The following is a 22,330-nucleotide window of genomic DNA, read 5'->3' on the forward strand; positions in this document are numbered from 1 at the left end:
CTCAAGGGTTTTATTGTTTCATTCATTTGAAATGAGATCTTTTTTATCACAGGTCAAAGGAAATCACTCTCCACAATTTACTTTACGTTAATATAGAAACGTCTCCTCTGGTAGTTTCTGTAGAAAACGTCTCCTCTGGTAGTTTCTGTAGAAAACGTCTCCTCTGGTAGTTTCTGTAGAAAACGTCTCCTCTGGTAGTTTCTGTAGAAAATGTCTCCTCTGGTAGTTTCTGTAGAAAACGTCTCCTCTGGTAGTTTCTGTAGAAAATGTCTCCTCTGGTAGTTTGTATAGAAAACGTCTCCTCTGGTAGTTTCTGTAGAAAATGTCTCCTCTGGTAGTTTGTATAGAAAACGTCTCCTCTGGTAGTTTCTATAGAAACGTCTCCTCTGGTAGTTTCTATAGAAACGTCTCCTCTGGTAGTTTCTGTAGAAAACGTCTCCTCTGGTAGTTTCTGTAGAAAACGTCTCCTCTGGTAGTTTCTGTAGAAAATGTCTCCTCTGGTAGTTTGTATAGAAAACGTCTCCTCTGGTAGTTTCTGTAGAAAACGTCTCCTCTGGTAGTTAATTTAGAGTCAAACAGACCAGAAAGAAGGTGTAGTGGGGGCGGAGACCACAGTGTGACTGACAGCTAGTACGGTCCAGTGGGTGTAGGTGGGCGTGCAGTGTTCTTGAGCTCTCAGTCAGGCTCCACCCCCTGCTCCTCCATATTTGGTTACTTCTGGTTTTTAAAAACCAAGATGGCGCCGAACAGAATGTCCAACTGAGGCTTCAGATCAGCAGCTCACAAAGCAACAGGTGACGTCACGTGATGATGTCACTCTGCCACGCCCACCTCCAGCACCACTCACAGTCCGTCAGTCTGTGAATCTGATGGTCGTCGTTGATCATGTGATTATTCTATTAGAGCTTCTGCGAACAGGAAACACTCGCTCCGATGATTCTGTGATTTCCTGAACGTGTCTGAAGGAGGAGGAGAAAAGAATCTGACCTCACGAGCTGGAATCCCGAGATGTAACATCAGCGTCGACCTGCTGCTGCAGCATCAACATGTCGGAGCAGACAGATGTTAACCGCTGTCGACCCTGTGGAGCAGCTGGGTTTCCCTCAGGTCAGAATCTGTCTCGTCAGATGAAACTTCATCTTTAATTCTCAGTGAGTTTGAGTAGAAACGGTCAGTGGATGTGAACGAGTCTGGATTCATCTGTTTCCACGTTAAGACCCAACATTCACACGAGTCGACAGCCTGAAGTGATGTAAAGATGTTTGACCTTTAACCTCTGAAGCTTCGGGACACGTTTGATCTGAGGTCCACACTTCAAGTGACTCCTCCCACTTCCTCCTGCGTTCAAGCTCCTGTGAATATTGGAAGAAGTGAGTCAGCAGGCGGAGGGGGCGGAGCTAACATGAGAGAACCAGTCCTTTAACTCAGAACGTGACGTCGTTTACACTGTAAAAAAAAAACACGTTATAGTGACATCGCACGGTTACTTTAAAAAAAGATCCGATTTTTTTACAGTGTCTGATTCAAAAACCAACCTCAGCTTCAGCTCTGCAGAGAAAACACCCGGGTCGCCCCCTGGTGGTGGAAGCTCCTGTCATCAAACTAAGAATCAGTTCATTAACTCATTATCGTTTGTTTTCAGATTATCTCTCGTCTCATTGGATGATTTGGTTTGAACCACAGATTATAAATAAACATGGACGACATGACGTGGCGTTCACTGATCATAGGCTCAGCAGCGGAACTTTGTCACTCAGGAAAACGTCGCTCATCATTGACCTGAAATGACCAGAAGAGGGCGCTGCTGCTGCCAAATCTGTTCCACACTGGAAACATGAGTCAACACACACACACACACACACACACAGCCCGTCTTGAATCTTTATTTTTTTGTCCTTGAAGTTTAAAGAATAAACTGATGAATCTGAAGTTTTCTTCGTCTCCTCGTCCTTCGTCCAGATTGCGTTGACACCATTTCTCATCATTAGCTCGTCCTCTCTTTCCTTTCAACCACCGATCATCTGATTAGTCGTCTGCTTCTTCTCCTCATCGCAGAAATCTCATTATCCAGCTCGTCCTCCTCATCCTCGTCTTCATCAGCCGGAGAGCTGAAACCCTGAGAAGAACGAGTAATGAGACCCTGGGAATCAAAGAAGAATAGAAGGGAACAGACTGATAATTAAAACTTCTTCGTCACTAGTCGTCTTATTTTTTCGGAGTTTTTCTTTCTAATTTTTAACGACTTGTGTCACAGCGACGCTGCTGCAGGAATTAGACTGAGACACGAGATTTTCATCCTGAGATCAAATTGAACTTTGTCTCTTTGATTCACTCAAAATGAAAATTCACGAACTCTTACAGATATTTGGAGACACGATGATGCAAAGTTCCTAATGTGGTTTCTTTTTTCTATATGTTATTATATTTTTATCAGAAGTGTGTGTGTGTGTTTGTATGTTGTGTAAAAATATCCCCATCAGTCTGAAGGAAACGCTCTCGCTCACTTTACGTCCACAGGCGCAGGACGGACACACGAGCTCTGGATTCAGGATGTTTCTGACGATCAGCTGCACAAACATCCATGAAATAGTCGGATGGAAATAAATGGAATAAATTTGGAGGCTGAAGCTTCGAAGTGCAGAAGTTTCCTCAGATGATTTAAAGTTTTGAAGTCACTTCAATCAGACGTGTTGTCAACGGTTACAAGAAAGTCTCTTCATCATCACATCTGAATATTAAAAACTAAGAAGATAGTTTCTTTAGAGTTTGTTATGGTGAGAATTCATGTAGTTTTATTAAAGAACTATTATAACAATTACAAACCTGTCGTTTCTGCAGAACTGATTTCTGGGAGTTGTGTTTGATGTGATTGGTCGGTGCAGAGTGATGACGCTGCTGTTGTTGTCTCTTCAGTCTGACGGAGCGTCACTGTGTGTATTAAACATGGAACTGTCTTTACACCTGAATCTGATCAGACAGTGATCATCCAATCACAAAGCTCCTAGTGACCCAAGTTGAACTGATGCGAAGAGTCTCAGGTTTTCTGTTTTTCTTGAGAGAGCAGCTGTGACCTTCGGTTTTTATTGTGATGGAGAAAAGAACCACAGACGGATGCACATCTGTGTTCCAGCTGTTTGTCAGAACGCGGAGGAAACATCAGAATTGTTCTCGTCGTGATGCATCTGTCAGAATCAATAGTGGGACGTTTCCTGCCGCAGTTTATTAATAACTCGTCCACAGCTGCTGCAGCAGAGACTTTATTCCCGCTGACACTTGGAGCGGCTCCAGCAGCGTCTTCAGCTTCCTGGTGAACATGAAGGAGTGAGATGTCTCCTCTCGTTATGTGTCAACCTGCAGGTTCTCTCGTGTCTGTTGACGCCGTGACCTTAAGCTGCTGTGGAGTGAGTCATGTTTCCCAACATGCAACATACATGTCAGCTGTGTGACACAATGAAGTGGAGATGTTTCTCAGAATCTTGTATTTATGTAGTTTACATTTCACCAAACGTCCAGTTCATGTTTTACTGTGGTTCTTCCCATATTTCTCATGGGGAGTTTTATGTGTAATATAATATAGTATAATATAGCACAGTGTAGTATAGTACAGTATAGTATACTAAAGTAAAGTACACAGGACTGTTCATGTATTTATGTATTTATAGTTTGACGTCAGAGCTTTGATCTGAACATCGTCTGGCTCAGTTTCAGTTTTGTTTCCATCGACCTCTGATCTCAACATGTGATCAGTTCACGCAGGAAACGACGACATGTTCAAATCCGTCATGAAGCAAACAGGGCGTCTGTCCAGTGGCTCAAAGAGAGGACATCAATGTTTAAGTTCCCAAGATGCACCTGTGGTCTCTGAGGTTCTGGTTCTAGTTGAACATCAGTGTAGCGTAAAGATCAAACGGAAGAAACCATCCATCCGTCCACTGCGAGCCCCGCTCCGTCACACACGTTAGCTGACCTAGAAACACTGATGTGTGTGTGTGTGTGTGTGTGTGTGTGTCATCCATCGTCCTCCTCACTGTCTGTTTGAGGTTAAGTTGATTTAATTTTGAGTTTTAAAGTTTTATTTTGAAAGTTATAATGAACCCTTTGATCTTTTGTGTCTCAGCTGAGGATGATTCTCATTTTTTATCAACCTGAGGAAGTTGTTAATAAAAAGTTTCTCCACGTGTCGGTTGATGGAAGTGAAACCTTTAACGCTCATTATCTTAAAACTCCTCTGAACCGTTCAGGAACCTGCTGATTACAACGTCACGCTGTTTGATTCTCTGTCTTTTATTAACTGCGTGAACACGACTCAGACGACCGAGAACAAGCGGCGCAGAAGAAGAAGCGAGCGTGAGCTCATGATTCAGAGATGAGATGAGACAGAGTGCGACACGTTTGCGTCCCCACCAGGGAAACCTCGTCTCTGACACAGACTGAGGCCGGAGCAGCTTCATCCTGAGAACATCACATCCTGTCTCTGACCAGCTGCTGCTACCTCCTCCTCCTCCTCCTCTTCCTCCTCCTCCTCCTCCTCCTCCTCCTCTTCCTCCTCCTCCTCCTCCTCCTCTTCCTCCTCCTCCTCTTCCTCCTCTTCCTCCTCCTTGAAAACATTTTAATCAAACCTGTGAACGATAGAATCGTCTTGTAGCTCCTCCTGTTTCATGTAGAATGAAACGTGCGAGTGTGAAGCCTCAGATTGAATCTTTAGAATCTGCCGACACATTCAAACATCTCAGAATCATTTCGTGAACAGACTGTTTGTGGATTTTGTTGCGATCACATGAATCCCGCTGCAGCTCGACTCCCTTCCTCTTTCAGCTGCAGCTCGACTCCCTTCCTCTTTCAGCTGCAGCTCGACTCCCTTCATCATTCAGCTGCAGCTCGACTCCCTTCCTCTTTCAGCTGCAGCTCGACTCCCTTCATCTTTCAGCTGCAGCTCGGAGTCGACCCTCCGGCCTCTGAAACATTTCACTTTATCAAAAAATGATTTTCTCCGGAGGCTGAATTTCAAACCTGCTCCCGTTTCTCTCGACGACCTCTTTTCTGTTTTCCCTCGGTCATCGTCCACGGTTCATTCGTTCATGTGAATTTAAAGGCGGAGTCAGTCGCTCCTCTCATGTGAGTCACGTGACGGAGCCAGAATTTCATTGGGAATGTTTCCTGTTGCTGATCTCAGAGTGAATCGTCGATCTGTTCATCAGCAGCGTCGCTGAGCTTCACTGGTTCAACTGGTTTTATAAATGAATGAAGTGTTAAAATATCGAATCCGTCAAATACGTCGTTATTATCAAATAAATAAAAACGGCTTCATTATCTAGTGGGTTGTCATGGCAACAGTAACATGAGCAGCATCATGGGCTGGACGTTGGTTCAATAGAAACAGAGACTGACTCAGGATTGGTCGAGACTGTGTGTGTGGACGGGACCTCGTTACACGGCTCCACCCCCTCGATCACGACTGCACAGACTGCAAATGACATCATCGCCACAAGATGGCAGCGTTTGAGATATTTTGGCTTCATTTTTGTCCAGAGACAGGAAGTGGAGACGTGTTTTTATTCAACACAAACTCCTCTGGTTTAATGCTCAAACATATGATTAAGTTTTTATCTCAGCAGCTCGACGTTCGATTCGTTACGTTAAAATCCAATTAGCTTCTTCTATGTGATGAGCTGCAGAACATCTGAATCTCAGTGGAACATTAAAACCCACGGGTTCGATTGTACCGGAGGCGTCGTCCCAGTGGATCCATCCCAGTTTCCCTCCAGCCTCCATGAAACCCGACATCCTGAGACGTGAAGAAGTCGCACTCATCATCCAGAAAAGAGACGAAGCTCTGGAGACGTGATGTGTCTCAGTCCGTCCTTCAGAGGGAGACAGGACGGTGACGGAGGAACTGCAGAGACCAGACTTGATTCAGGTTTATCGATTTCACGCTTGGACTCGTCCGGCGAGTGAGAGCGGAGCTGACATCTGACCTCCAGGTAGTGTCTCGGGCGAGAGAGAGAGAGAGGAAAGTGGTCTCTGGTATTGATTTCTGGGGAAGACGTTCGAGCGCTGCAGCCTCGCATCCACCACAGAAGAAGAAAGATGGAGCCATTCTGGAGCCTGATGTGGACGAAGGATCTCGACCTGGTGAACAGTTTCCTCCTCGCTCTCGCTCTCTGGTTGAAACCTTCCTCCGGGATGTAACTGATCTGGGCTCAGTGTTTGAACCTGCAGGTGAAGGGATCTTCATGTGTTGAAGCTTCTTCTTTATTCTCTCTGATGGATGATTGAAATAAATCATTTAAATCAGATCAGAGGTGAATCTACTTTGTTGACTTGATGCATTAAACCTTAATATTTCAGACCAACAACAATCTTAAAGTCATCGTCATCTTTTTCATATATCGTCCAAAAGCTCGTAGACTCGAGTGTAAAACTGAGTTCAAGGTTTAACGACTCTGGATCTGCTCCAGGAGAAGGAGGTGGAGTGAAGAGTGTCTTGATGAGCTGTTTGCAGACCTGCACTGAACTCTGGGTAAACTCCTCATGATGTCTGGGGGCTGAATGTGAGAACACAAATATCAGAGTCAGTCTCCAGAGACCTGCAGGACGATCATTAGTCCAATCACAACAGAGCCCCCTGCAGGCCCTCGACTGAACTGTCCGTCCATCACGCTGAGTCTAATGATCGTCTCATTTTACGTCCTTTTATTCTACAGTTGTTCTAAAACACATTAAAACGTCTCCATGGAGAAAGTTCAGTGTCTGCTCAGAGTAAACACTGTGTGTGTGTGTGTGTGTGTGTGTGTGTGTGTGTGTGTGTGTGTGATCTCATATATCCTCTTAATGTTCACTTTCTTCTCTGTAAATCCACCAGTGGCTCCGTTCTATCGCCCGTAATGTTTCAACACTGTGAACTTCCTCAGCTAAATCACAGAGACAAATCACACACACACACACATACACACTCACACACACTCACACACACACACTCACACACACACACACACACTCACACTCACACACACACACACTCACACACACACACACACACACACACAGAGTCTCTGATGTTTAATCCACTGAATCTGTGAACGTGAACTCTACGACTTCCTCTCGAAGCAGAAATGAAGCTAAAATATCTCAAACGCTGCCATCTTGTGGTGATGACGTCATTTACAGTCCGAGTGTGTGCGGTGATCGTGGGGTGGAGTCGGGGTATCGAGGATCCCGCCCATACACCCATCTGACGTCCTCAGCAGTGATGTCATCATCAGTACCGACATGTGATCTGAAGCTTCATGTTTGTTTCATCTGTTTTAGTTTTAGTTTCACTTTTTGTTTGTCTGTCTCACAAACGTAGGCGGAGTCTACCTGTACATGACTCTGTAGACGTGTCTGATGTGGGCGTGTAGTCAGTTGGTGGGGGGGGGGGGTCGTAGTCTTTCTGTTTGAATGGAGCAGATGAACGAAGCGCCTCAACTGGTTGCCATGGTAACATGATGATGGGATCACACTCACTGGTTCATCGTTATAAAATTCACACATTTAAACGAACGGTGATAAAATCTGCAGAAGGTTTTTTCTCTCTGACTTTTTTTCCATCTGAGGTTTAAACTTTTTAACATTTCCAAAGATTTTCTCCACAAACGAACTTCGCTGCTTCTAGAATCTTCGTCCCTGCACTGCCCCCCCACCAGCGCCCTCAGCTCTTTTAAAGCTCCGTCGAGGTGAAACACTGACGTCCTGTGAATGTCAATTCACATCAAGTCTTCAGCCGGTGGCCACTTTTCAAAGCAGCTGCCTCCATTGAGGAGCATGAATTCATTTGCAGCATTCATGCTGAATCCACAGGGAATGGAAGAATGCAGCCCTGACGGAGTCGGCGGTGAGCGCAGCGTCCGGTCCTCAAAGTGAACTGAGCAGGTGTGAAAGAAACTTGAAACCCGAAGCTTTAAATTAGTGTTCGCTTCACGTTCACTTCGTCTGTTTGACTCAAACACACGAGGAGGAGGATTTGAACTGAACCTCTGAAGTTCCTCACACACTGAGCCTGCGTCCTTCAGAACACGTGACTGAAAACACGTGAATCCTAAACTCTGTTGTTTCTGGTTTATTAGAAATCAACCTCATAACAGATCTGCGGCTTCAAGGTCACAGATGATTTATACAGAGACGATCCAATCAGGACACACACACACACACACACACACACACACACACACACACGAAAGCACTGGATCTGAAACAGCAGCTGATGAGGAGATGAATCAGATAAATCAAATAATAACAAAACATTTTGACTCATTTTTCAGTACAGAGGAAACGAAGCATCTGAAGCGTTTCAATTTTTATTGAAAAGCTAAAAAGCTCTGACGTTACGTTTCAGTCACATTCATTTTGATTCCAGATTGTCAGGAGGTCCCTCTGACCTCTGACCTCTGACCTCTGACCCAAACTGAAGAAATTCTCTAAAGACAGACTTGAGATGTTAAAGAGGCCAAATCATGTTTGTGAGGTCACAGTGACCTTTGACCTTTGACCTCCACTATCTTCATTGTCTTCAGGTTCAGGTCATTTTGGTCCAGACGTTCTCTTGTTCAGAGGTCAGAGGTCAGAGGTCACGGTTGAATCATGTCATTGATCTTATTTCAGTTTGTTTGTTTTGACCTTTGACTTCTTCTTCTCTTCTGTCTTTGATCTGATGACTCGTGAAACATCGTTAACTTTCTTCACCTTCATTCTTTCAGTTCTTTTTCACAACACTTTTATTTTCCTGCTGAAAGTTTTCAAGCTTCAAACTGAGTCTGATCACAAAACTGTCATTTCATCTGATCTCCTCCCGGATCTCCCTCCCCTCCTCCTCCTCCTCTCCTCTCTCCCCTCCCCCTCCTCTTCTCCTCCCCCCTCACTGGTGGGAATATGGAGGTCAAAGGTTTAAGTGCAGCATCTTTTCTCACCTCAGAGAACATCACACCACAGAGCTGAGGTGTCACATCTGGATGGAATAGATCTGGATTATTTCCTGGAGGCGGAGCGAGGCCATCTGTTCAGTGGCGACACGCGGGCGCCACTACATCATCATGAAAGTACGCAGTGAAGTACACAATGAAAAACACACAAAGTACGTAACAATTACTTAAATCTTCTCTGAGCTTCTATTTATTTCATTTGTGCTGACTCAACATTTATCTTCTTTCTGTGTCAGGTCACATGATCTGTGTCAGGTCACATGATCTGTGTCAGGTCACATGATCTCTGTCCCGCCCCAAAGATCCACATGTTTGACTCCATGTTCAGCTCGAACGACACGTTAATGGTGAACAGATTCATTTATGCTGCACTTTCCTCTTATGACTAAGAGCACACACACACACACACACACACACACAATAAATAATGATAATAAAATATAAAAAGCAGAAGTCAATATATTAAATGTCCTGAGAGAAAAACATAATGTATAAAAGTATTTGTCGATGAAAGACAGATAGTGATTTCTGTGAGGGGGGGGGGGGGGGTCCTGGTCATCGTGGTCTTTTGTCCTCCGGCCTCCGAGGATGATGGACGCTGATGGGAACGAGGTCATGTGGAGTGAAACGATGGAGTCGCTGCCCGAAGTGTCGTGGTCATCAGCGGGTGAAGATGCACGTCCAGCGCTCGAGGCAACAAATAAAGAACGTGTCCCAAACACACACACACACACACACACACACACACATCTGTTCTCCGTGTTTCCGGCTCAGTCCTCGTCTCCACTTTGATCCGTTGCTTCACATGCGTCCGTCTCGCCTCCTGCTGTCTTCATCCTCTCATTCAGACGGACCTCCTGCTGGGAGCCGCTCTCTGAGCTGCGAGGAGCTTTAAGCTGCTGGAGAGAAGGTTTGACTGACACGTGCACGACCTGTGCACAGGCTCAGGCTACATTCATATTTCATGTCCACACAAACATGTTTGTTCAGTTTGAATCCTCGTCCACAGTAACACACCTGAACACACAGATCACGTGACCGCTCAGGTGCACGGGGCGTGCACGTGTCAGTGTAAACAGGAAGTGGCTGTTTGTTGCTGGTGAAAAGTCAAATGCAGAATTGAACTGAAGGGCAACAGGGTCAGTAACTCCTGTGATCTCCATGTTGTTCTACTCTGGGAGCTGAGGTCACGTGACGGGAGGTCACATGACGGGAGGTCACGTGACGGGTGAAAAGATCCAATCAGTAAGAAGCTGTGAGCGTCCACGCCATCATTTCAAAACATCTCTGTTTCTGCTCGTCCAGCATAAAACTGACATGAAGCACATGAATCCTGGGAAACTTCTTCTTCTTTGTTGTTTATTGGCGGGTGACAACGTCAAGGTGCGTCACCTCCATCCACAATGTCCTCGTCTTCTTTTGTTCTTCTTCCAAGGGCCCATCCCCTCGGACCCTGGGGTAGGGTGGGTCCCTCCTGTTGTCTTTGTTTCCGAGGAATGAAAAGTTAAATTCACAGCTCAGGTAAAGAATATCAGAATAAAATAGGAAATAACGTCAGAGTCCAAAGTGTCTCTCAGGGACGGATCATGTGATTCTGAGCTAAACTCTGCTTCGTTCAGTTTTGCATCATTTCCTCAAACATCAGCTTTTACAACCTGGAAAGATTTTGTGCACAGGGCGCAGCGCTGCAGGCGGCTGGTCGTCTGCCATCTCTTAACACACACAAATTATGGTTATTGACTGGGCTGAGAGCTCAGCAGCTCCAGGCTGCTCAGCCCACACACACGTTTAAATAAAACCAGCGACCTGGACGTGTTTAATCCTGCTTCACACTGAGAGACTCAAAGAGACAGAACTGATGTCCAAAAGGTTCACGCTGTAAATCTCTCCACTACACGTCTCCGTGTTTCTCTCTGCTGCATCAGGCAGGAAATTCTAATCAGCAGCTACACATCTGATCTCCGCACAGGAAACGAAGCAGCGCGGGGACAGGAAATGTGTCATCAACATCCGAGACGAGGTTTCTGAAACACACGCCGCCACAAATCCACTCAGAGCCGGCAGCGAGGACCACGGACAGCTCCGGCATCACCAAGGTTCAGCACCTTGGACAGCAGCAATGACACAGAGATGACGTTAGCCAATCACAGACGTCCGTCACGTTCATCAGACTTTTAACTAAATGTCCTAACAGCAGATTTGTTTTCTGTTTAAATTGATCTAAAATAAAAACTTTGATCTTTAATCATTTAAATTCTTAAAAGGTCTCGAAACAAATTTCACAATAAAAACATTTTAATTAAATTCAGTTTGTGGGTCTTAATGTTTTCAGGTAGATCACCACATTTTCAGCCTCAGCTTCACTTCTTCTTCTTCTTCTTCTTCTTCTTCTTCTTCTTCTTCTTCTTCCTTCTCTGAACCAGATTCATCGTCTCCATAGACGCGTGACCTTTTCCCAAAACAGGGAATAACTTGTGTTTTTCATTTTATTCTCGTCTGTACAGAAAATAACATCATGTTTCTGTTAGGTGACGTGACTGAGCTAAACGTACAGTGAAGGATTATGGGTAGGAATTGTCTGACAGTCAGCAGTAACTCACACACATGAAGCCGAGTGAGACAAAATCCTTCATGTCCTCTGAGCTGTGTGGTGGAGAAGAAAGAGACATGAACCTCTGAGCGTCTGGATAAACGCTGCAGGTTGTGACTAGAGAAAAAGCTTCAGAGGCAGAACGGGGGAGAGACAAAGAGATGGAGAGAATAAAAGATGAGCAGAGCGAGGGAGGAAAGAGACGGAGCGACTGGGCGAAGATGGAGAAAAGACGGTGGGAACCATTGAGACGTTTAAGAATGAATCCAGCAGCGAGAAACACAAATACATCAGTCAGACTGCAGAGAGAATTATAGAGATGCAAATGTGACCCATTTACTGAGTGTGTGTGTGTGTGTGTGTGTGTGTGTGTGTGTGTGTGTGTGTGTGTGTGAGTGTGTGTGTGTGTGAGTGTGTGTGTGTGTGTGTGTGTGTGTGTGTGTGTGTGTGTGTGTGTGTGTGTGTGTATGAGTGTGTGTATGAGTGTGTGTGTGTGTGAGTCCAAACATTAATCTCCCTCCTGCAACATCCTCTGAACCACACACACACACACTAACACACTCTCAAACACACTCACACACACACACACACACTCACACTCACACACACACACACACACACACACACACACACTCTCACACACACACACACACTCAAACACACACTCACACACACACTCAAACACACACTCACACACACTCACACACTCACACACACACTCACACACTCACACACACACACACACACACACACACACACTCACACACACACACACACACACTCACACACACACACTCACACACTCACACACACACCTTCTGCTTTTTTAGTCCATAATTACTTAAAGGAGGATGTTGTGTTTTATGTCTCTGAGAAAAAGCCGCTGATCATGTGACCTGACAAGGCAGGAAGTGTTGATGCTGGACAGCTGGTCACTCTGCAGGGTGTGTGTGTGTGAGTGTGTGAGTGTGTGAGTGTGTGTGTGAGTGTGTGTGTGTTTGTGTGAGTGTGTGTGTGTGGTTCAGAGGATGTTGCAGGATGAGGAGGGAGATTAATGTTTGGACATTTGGAAAAAACAGTAAAATATCAAGACACAAAAAATTATTCAAATCAGATTCACGTGTTTTTATGATCTGCTCCTCTTGTAAACTTCCTGTTTTATTTTGAAACCCCTCGCTGTTTGTGTGTGTGTGAATCAGAATAAAATTGTCTTCCTCAAGGACGTGACGACAATAAACAATGACAACGTGTCACATCACATAGTGACAGCTGTCTCGTTAACATACTGTCATTACCCATCATGCCCCTGTGCAACACTGAAGGGGGGGGGGGTAGATAAACACATGATGGTTCGAACTTTTCAGTTCAACGTGAACGAGGAGCTGAAGATGGAGCGCACGATAATCTGAGAGCAAGAAACTAAATATCTGAGAGCAAGAAACTAAATATCTGAGAGCAAGAAACTAAATATCTGAGAGCAAGAAGCTAAATATCTGAGAGCAAGAAGCTAAATATCTGAGAGCAAGAAACTAAATATCTGAGAGCAAGAAACTAAATATCTGAGAGCAAGAAACTAAATATCTGAGAGCAAGAAACTAAATATCTGAGAGCAAGAAGCTAAATATCTGAGAGCAAGAAGCTAAATATCTGAGAGCAAGAAACTAAATATCTGAGAGCAAGAAACTAAATATCTGAGAGCAAGAAACTAAATATCTGAGAGCAAGAAGCTAAATATCTGAGAGCAAGAAGCTAAATATCTGAGAGCAAGAAGCTAAATATCTGAGAGCAAGAAGCTAAATATCTGAGAGCAAGAAGCTAAATATCTGAGAGCCAGCTCACAGTTTGAGTTTAGAGTCAAATGAGTCCCGCTCTCAAACTGAGACTAAAACAACAACTCAGAGACGCAGGCGATCACTCTGGATTTCATCTGTTCATATGTGAATGTAGATTTTGACTAAAGAAAATCTGAGTGTTGATGAAGAGAAGCACGAAGGTCACTGAGTTCAGTGTTGGTGCCGTGTTGGTGCCGCCCACTGATCAGTTCCTCAGACGAGCTGCGTCACGTTCGTCTGCAGATGGAGAAAAGAGGATTTTGTCTTTTAATTGGAAATTGGACTTTGAACGTTGCTGCTGCTTTTTAAACAGTTTTCAGTTGTAATTTTCCTTCAGGCTCCACAGACGAGATTATTAACATCTTGTTCGTCTTCCTCCCAAACTCGCTGCTTCAAATCTTCAACTCTTATTGTCATGAGCTCTGACAGCGAGAGCACCGGCCTCTCTGTGAGCCGCCCTCCGCCCGGTGCTCCTCGTCAGAATGAAGCTCCTTCCTGCGGCCTCTGCTTTCTTTACTCCAGCAGAAGCTAATGGGATTAGTCCGACTGAATCGTCCGTATCATTCCTTTAACTGAGTCCTCTGTGCTGAGCGTCACACCAGACTACACGACTGCTGCATGTGATGAGGTGAACAGAGTGAGATGAGTCATGGACCAAGAGAACACAAAGAACACAAAGAGTAACACAGATGTGGAAACGGCTCCTGAATAAACGAGACACAAAGTGACAACAGAGACTGAAACTAGTGTTTGAAAGATTCAACGATGAGTGAAGTCTGTGAATGAGACGGAGGAAGACGACAAAGAAGTCAAATGTATGAAAGGAAAACCGACGACAAGAGGCAGAGACTCCAGAATGAAAAGAAGAGAGAGAGATGATGGAAAAGAAAAACTAAGATGTTTCATCAAATTTAAATGAGACGGAAGAAGACAAAGAATTTTCTGACGTCACACAGCAGAGTGTCGGCCTCAGACCCGGTTTCAGCCCCGCCTCCTCACACACTGACATGATAACCAACACGTCTGTGCCTCGTCATGTTAACATGTCTGTGCCTTGTCATGTTAACATGTCTGTGACTCGTCATGTTAACATGTCTGTGCCTCGTCATGTTAACATGTCTGTGACTCGTCATGTTAACATGTCTGTGCCTCGTCATGTTAACATGTCTGTGACTCGTCATGTTAACATGGCTGCTGGCTCACGTCAAGCTAATAACACTCAAAGCCCATGATTCAGTCCTGAGTGAGTTCAACAGCCCATCCACCACTTCTCCATCTTCATCCCCCCATCTCCCATTCATCTCTCCTTCCTCCCTCCCTCCCTCCCTCCCTCTCTCTCTCTCTCTCTGTCCTCTTTTCCGCTCATCCTCCTCTTCTGTCCTACTCTCTCCACCTCCCACTCCTTTTTCATCCACTTCAGTTCTTTCTCTTTTCTTTCCGTCTCTCTGTTTCTGTCAGTCCGTCCTCTCTCCTCCTCCTCCTCCTCCTCCTCCTCCTCACCAGACATCCAGTACCACTCACTTCTTCACAATCTGCACAACACAGAGTCCTCTTCTTCGTCTCCTTCGTCTTCCTCCTCCTCTTCTTCTCCTGTAGAAGCTCAACACAGTGGGGGTGAAGCTTCGTCCTCTCTCCTGCTGTGTTTTGAAGAGAGTGAAACTCTGGATGATATTTCTGAGTGTGAATGTGGGACGACTGAATCGATAGTGAGCGCTCATGTAAACGCCCCGGGCGGCAAAGTAAATGAGTCAAACAGCAAACTGCGTCAGAGCGGGCATCCATCACAAGTGCATTCTGGTCAATAAAAACACAAAATCAATGCAACTCTGTGCCGTGGTTACACACGAAGCTGAACTGTACTTTCAGTTTTCAAGTTGTGTTATTTCCACTGTGGTGACAGGAAGCTGTGCCCCGCCCCCACCCTGCCACCATCCATGTGTGTTTGAGCAAGACGCCACCAGTGACACAGGGAATTTCCCCTTGTGGATCAATAAAGGAAGTTTAAGTCGTTGGTTTGTTGGTTTGTTTGTCAGCAGGATAAGACAGAAACTACTCAAAGGATTTCCTCAGAGTTTGAGTTTCTTCACATTGTGTGTTTTCATGGTCACAGATTTGAAAACAGTCAGAGATGTTTGGAGGACGTGTCTCACTGTGTGTTGTTCCTGAGCTCTGCTGACTGATCCAGTTCTCTGAAGCGTGATGAGCTGAAGCTGTTTCTAACATCACCTGAGTGACACACTGAGCCGTCGCTCTGTCAGGTGAGAACATTCTGTGGGATTGATTGACAGCTCAACACACTGCGGACAGTCGTGGTGAAACTGTCCAGGGTCACGTGTGACCTTCATCTCTGTCATGAAAAACTAAACACGCAGCCTTTGTTACCTCATGTTAACTTGTGACGTGCATGTTTCATGTCACTGCTCGGTGTTGTTACACACATGTTTACATGATCATGTGTTGTTGTGTGACTCTTCATATCTGGAGCAGTTGGTTTTTAAGTTTGAGTGGAAGCTGATGTCCCAGTTTTTGGACACGATGTGATCGTCTCCTGCTGAGGATCAGAACGAGTCGATTACAAAGACATGACTTGATTCACAGAAACGATTCACACTTCTGTCGTCTCCTCACTCGACTCCAAAATCACACTCACACATCGAACGTCTTATCTCATCTGATGAAATGATAACGAAGATTTTTCTACATCAAAGCGGTGACTCATCGTCTCCAGGAGGAAAACTCGTCTCTTCAAAGACGAGTGAGAATCTTCAGAATAAATCCATCCATTTCACTGCTGTCAGAGGAAAACGTGTCGTTATCTTCAAACTGTGAATTTAATCTGGGACTGAATCACAATCACCCCGAACAGATGCACGTGAAGAGTTTAGAGTTTCATTAAACATCAGAAGATAAAGAAACCAGTGATCTGAGCTTATTCAATTGTCATCGAAGTGATTTTTAAATTTCATATCAACCTGTAGTTTGGATCATTTTTAATAAAATAAATAAAATTGCTGCTAAATAAGCATTTTTATTTATTAGCATATTAGCTGTTGGACAAACAGCTTGTCCTCGTGGCTCCGGGTGAGTTTGGCTGACTCGTACGATTTTCCTGCATTTGAAATGTTCGTCCTGCTGTCGGACTCTTTGATCTGACTCTTTGATCTGACTCCGTCCATTAGACTGTTTGATCTCAGTTCAGGTTCATTTCTGCTTCATCGTGACAGAACTGAATCGTCACCTGAAGTTTCTCAGAATGAAGCTGTTGTAGAGCAGATACGATATTTTTAGATATTTTCAGAAACGCTGACACAGTTTATCTTTAGCGCTGTTGTTTGTCGTCAGATCTTATTTTTACTCGGAGCAGTGATGTTTATTTTAACTAGGTCACATGTTCTGTCAGTGTCATGACTCTATAAAACTGAGAGCTTTCAGGTTTTCTGTTGCATGGATACTTTTCATTTAGATTTTTCTTGTTTGGTTTTATTTTGAAATGTTGCTCCTTGACTTTATTTCCTACCTTACTGTTTCCGGCCCTCGTCGTCCTCACCTGTTTCTAATATGTCTCACCTGTTCACTCGTCCTCCCTCTGATTATAATTCTCTGTGCTTCTCTTTGTCTGCGTCAGGTCGACTTGTCCTCTGCGTCCACGTCGGTGAGGTGTCCTCGTGTTTCAGTTTTATTTTGTCTTTCTTTGCTGATCACCTGATGCTGCCTCAGTAAGATGATTTCTTTAGTCCTCAGAGACTCTGGCTGCACAGGTTGTGTCGTGAAGCTTTTACACATGACGTGAGGATAGAGACAGAAATTCTGATTTCTCAATGATTATATAAGCTTTAATATTCACCTCTGCACTGATGGAAACAGGAAGTGACACAGAAAAGACGTTTCATCGGCTGTTTTTATTGAATCATCTGAGCAAACAGCTCAGATACAACTGCACACAATGTAAAATATATTTACATTTCAAACCGGTGAAAGTCTTTTATGGGGACATCACGTCATCACAGGGTTAGACTAACCCAACGCTTCTGTCATGATCTGCTCCAAACTTTGTTTGAATTTCATCTTTTCTTTGGTGAGTTGTGTTTGGACTCGTTCTGTGAGAGCAGTTTTCTGAAATGAAGTGAAAACATAACCTCGAGGGTGAATGTGATAAAAAGTCCAAACTGAAACTCCCAATGAATCCAACAGATTTCCGGTCACTTGAGTTTTTATCGGAGCAGATCATGACAAACGTGTTTGAGAGAAATCACACAGGAGCAGCTCTGTAGTTTCTCTGAACAACATCTGTTTAAACTACTTTACGTTCCTGTGTCCCCCCCCCTTTAACTCATCATGTATGTACATCTCTGTCCAGAACGACACACATGTTGGTTGACAGCCTTTCAAAGCCGTTGACTCCGCCCCCTCCCAGTCAGTGCTGTATAATCCCCTCTGGGTCGACAGCTTAATTATAAAGTGATTAAATGCTCATGATTAGAACATCGTCAACAGGCCGAGCGGCCGCTGGCACAAAGTCACAGGTTCAAAACCCAGAGCAGCTTTTAGCAGCAGTGTAGGTTTCATTTAACCGGATCTCACAGAACCAGGTCTGTGTCTCAGAACCTCTGATCTGACATCAGGACCATCGTGACGTTAAATTACTTTAAAATCAACTCATCTGATTTTATGAGTCCGGGGAAAAAGTATGTACACTGAAACTGGTTGGAGATATATAATTTATAAGTTGTGTTAGTTATAATACAGGTTTTCTATGGTAACGGTCTCAGGGTGTGACGACCGGTGAGGAAGAGTCAAAGAGCTCCAGGTGTTTCTTCTTCAGTTGCTCAGTCACACTTCGGTCTGAGGCTCAAACCACCGACAAACACAGCTGAACTCATTTCTACCTTTACATTTTGAACTCGTCTCCTCCGTCTCAGCCGCTCAGAGATGCAGCGATCGCTGCAGAGCATCACAAGTATTTTCTGAGAAAAGCTCAAACCAAACCATCACCAGTGAGAATATTTCAGACACTGTTCTCCTCTGGTCTCCCTGGAGGTGGATGTAGAGCATGTCCGACACTGTGTCCCTCACTGAGTTTGGATCGTCTATTAGAAACTCTAGCTCATCTCCACTCGTAGCCGCTCTCGTTTATAGTGCAGCAGGAAATGGAGGCACCGAGCCCAGAACCCATTTCCATGGACAGATTCATGTTGATGAGGACAAACTGAGCAGCACAGACATTTCTAACACTGATGGATCAGTAAAAATCATCCACCCCACATCCTGGAGGTGTTGAAGACAACAACAACAACAACAACACGGTAAGAATGAAACCCTCTTCTCCTCTAATCGCTCTACACATGAATATTAACAATGCTGCGTGAAACAGGCCTGAGAAGGTCCCAGCTGTCCAGTACTGAGCCTCCACAGGCTGTGAGCGCGTCCTCCTGGCGTCGCTCACGATGCAGCTCCGACATTGAGCTAATTGTCATTTTAATAAGAATATAAAAGTGAACCTGTGCTTTTCAGCTGTGAAGCTCAGTGGGAGGAGCTTGTGACGACTCCGAGATGAACTCTGACATCAACGGCAGGGTGGGTTCCACACCTCAAAAGATTTATAATTAAAGATTAGTCAATTCAATAATGAATCCAGATAGAATTGATTGACAGTGACTTTAATAACTGATTCATTATTTAAAGGACCTATTTTCTTTATCAGCCACTGATGATTCACTGTGATGGTTTCAGTTTGAACAGTTCTTCTACTTCAGAGAAACGAAGCTGACTCAACAGATAAATAAAATAGTTTGGTTTGAAATGTTTGATCACATTAATATTCATCATTAGAGAGAAACACACAGTTTCAACGTTCAGTCATTTATCAATCAAAACAATCTGCTGCTCCATTGATTTCCTTCAGTCGGAGACGACAAATCAATGTTCAAAATATTCCTGGATCATTAACTGACTCACTCTGTGGAGTTCTGGAAGAACGAAGTGAGTTTGTGATAATCACAGATCCAGATGATTTAGCATCACTTTCAACGAGCTGTTAGTCGTCCATCTTTATTTATGATTTTGTAATGTACTGCCCTCTTGTGGCAGGGCCAGGTTATTGTCTCCTCAAGCTAATGCAACAAAGTAAATGTCGCATGTTTCAGAGTCAATTGTGAAAATGTGTTGAGCTCGTGTTCACGACACAACAGAACTCTTTTGTGAGACTTTGCACAAACTGTTAAAACTGAGACACGATCAACTTTTGATTCCCAGCAGATGTTCTGTGGATCTCTACGGTAACGCAGCAGTCGTGACCTGCGAAGAGGCGGGAGCAGGTTTGGCACATTCACCACTAACACAAGTGTTACGAACAAAAACAAGATAGAAAGTGACACCAGGTGGAACGTTTGTGTCATTTTTACATGTGAGGTGTGTTTTAATTGTAACTCGTCCACGTGTTACGAGGCAGTGAAAGAACGGTGTCACTGTGATCATCGTGGACACACGGTGAAAACATTTGGTGTTTTAGCCTTGTGGACAATCAAGCTCCAACAACTCCATCTTTTCCTGTCTTTTCGGGGGGGCAAGTTTTCCTTGGCTCACAGTGAAAATAGAAGATTAGAAAGAACAGAGTCAGTGTGTAGTTCCACCAACTTCTGCAACGACATCGTGCTAAAGGCCGTTGAGCAGGGCAGCAGCCGGGTTTGAACGCACCACGGTGGCTGTGAGCAGCAGCCGCCTCCGTCCAGACAGCGTGAATTCATCTCCAGTGAGTCAAACTTTCCCTCGGTCGTCAGAATAAAGGTTTGCAGCCTTCCAGCCCACTGGTTTCTTCTGTGTGCATCCATTTGATCACAGCGTCCTGCCTCCTCTCACCTCAGACGCCACCGCACACATTCAGGGGAATTCCTGACAGCGAAGCCACAGTGGAGGTTTTCCCTGGAGGTCGTCTCTGGTGGCCTCTGCAGCATCGCTGACGGACAGACCCACGGCGTCACACGTCGGAGTCTGGTTTCTCCACCAGTTTCAAAGCCTCGTGCATTCCAACCGCCGACAGCTTCCTATTGATGTTCCTGTAGCGGCACCGCAGGAGGTTGCTGTAGGTGGTCCTCAGGTCACGGTTGAAAAAGGCGTAAATGAAGGGGTTAATGAGAGAGTTGGCGTAACCAAGCCACAACAGAGTCCTCTCCAGCCAGAGCGGCACACAGCTGCACTCCACGCCGCAGACAAATGGCCTGGCGGTGGACACCAAGAAGAACGGCAGCCAGCAGAAGGTAAAGGCACCGACCACGATGCCCAGAGTGGCAGCGGCCTTCTGCTCCCGTTTAAAGATGGACTGGTTTTTCCTTTTCCGACGTTGGTGGTGCTCGCCAGTCTTGAGGAGGCGGGATACACGCGTGCTACACTCCTCCTCCACCTCCCGCTGCAGCTTCAGCGCCGCTGACACACAGTCCAAGCTCTCCTCCTCTTCCTCGGCCTCCTCCTGCTCAACCTCTGTCCCCTCCACGCTCAGCGTTTCCCCCGACTCCACCGGCTGTTGAACCTTGTGCCCCCCTCGCCCCCCTCTTGGAGCCAGCCCTGCACCGTGCCCCCCTTCCCTGGGAAACCCGGTGATGGTGTGTTTGGCTGCGCTGAGTTTGGCCGCTCTGTAAATCCTGTAGTACATGATCAGCATGACGGACATGGGGATGTAGAACGCCACAGCCGTGGAGTAGACGGTGTAGCCAAAGTCCTGACTGATGAGGCACACTCTGCCATCGTTGACGTTCTGCGCCCACCCGAACAGAGGGGGGAGGGTGATGGAGGCAGAGAGCAGCCACACAGACACGATCATCTTGGCCATACAGCAGCCGTTCTGCCGGACGGGATATGTCAGAGGTTTGGTGATTCCCAGATATCTACAGAGAGAAAGACCACTGAATGAAAGACTTCAACCCCGATGCCCTTGAGCAAGGTGCTGAAAATGTGTGAGCCATATTCAGAGCAGGTGTGAAGTGGGTGTTCAGATTTATGAGAGAGATACACATGATGAACGACCCACAGAGTCACATCACGGGAATCAAACTCTATTCCACACATCACACATGTAGACGAGTGTGTTGAGGAAATGATTTCTTCACTTTAAACTCCTGAACTGATCAGATTCCAGGTTTGATTCACTTTACACAGAATCTGAGGACAAACAGCTCAGGACGATGAGCGGAAACTAAATGTTGAATAAATCACTGATAATAACACGTTTGATGTGTGATGACGTGTCCAGGTAGATAAACGTTGACCTCACCTGTCGATGCTGATCACACACAGGGTCATGATGGACGCGGTGCAGCACATCACGTCCATGGCGATGAAGACGTTACAGAAGAACTGACCGAAGACCCACTGACCCCCGATCAGGTCTGTGATGCTGACGAACGGCATCACGGCCAGAGCCACCGACAGGTCGGCCACGGCCAGAGACACGATCAGGTAGTTGGAGGGCTGCCGCAGCTTCTTGACGAAGCACACGGAGATGACCACCAGCAGGTTCCCGCAGATGGTGGACAGGGTGAGCATGGTGAGCACCCCGCCGATCAAGACCTTCTCCACGCGGCCGTAGCTCAGGATCTGCTCCCCGCACCGGGTCCCGTTCGTCTCCATGACCTGCGGCTGACTGGTGGAGGACGGAGACGTCGCTGCTGCAGCCTCTGCGGCGCCCTGCGCAATCTTCAGCAGCCGGGGCGCAAGAGCCTCCGCCATCATCTTGATGGTGGAGCCCCCGGGGTCTCCGGCTCTGTCCTCCACCATGAACGAAGACCTCATGTTTCCGCCGGGGAAGGTTCCGTTACTCGCTCCCAGAAGAACCATTGTGCTGCCGCCTGGTCCTTCTCATCCATAGAGCTGGAGACGCGTGCGGCGGCGACATGGACCCGCACACATGTGCCGGGGCTGATGGGGGAGTGAGTAATTCCTCTGCCCCCCCCCCCCAGGAC

General features: G+C 45.8%; 1 protein-coding gene and 1 long non-coding RNA gene across 2 annotated transcripts; both read right to left on the reverse strand.

The window, feature by feature from the left end:
* Positions 1 to 9,112: 9,112 nt before the first annotated feature.
* On the reverse strand, positions 9,113 to 12,039 carry LOC138413634 (uncharacterized). The gene is made up of 2 exons (XR_011246043.1): positions 11,631 to 12,039; positions 9,113 to 11,593 (listed from the first exon to the last, which is right to left on the reverse strand). It is a non-coding gene; the product is annotated as an uncharacterized lncRNA (long non-coding RNA).
* A 7,245-nt stretch (positions 12,040 to 19,284) lies between these two features.
* On the reverse strand, positions 19,285 to 22,330 carry htr7a (5-hydroxytryptamine (serotonin) receptor 7a). The gene is made up of 2 exons (XM_020111442.2): positions 21,643 to 22,330; positions 19,285 to 21,256 (listed from the first exon to the last, which is right to left on the reverse strand). Exons 1-2 carry the CDS (start codon positions 22,203 to 22,205, stop codon positions 20,353 to 20,355), a joined length of 1,467 nt encoding a protein of 488 aa, XP_019967001.2. The 5' UTR covers positions 22,206 to 22,330; the 3' UTR covers positions 19,285 to 20,352.

Source organism: Paralichthys olivaceus, chromosome 14 (assembly GCF_024713975.1).
Source record: "Paralichthys olivaceus isolate ysfri-2021 chromosome 14, ASM2471397v2, whole genome shotgun sequence".
Taxonomy (NCBI): Eukaryota; Metazoa; Chordata; class Actinopteri; order Pleuronectiformes; family Paralichthyidae; genus Paralichthys; species Paralichthys olivaceus.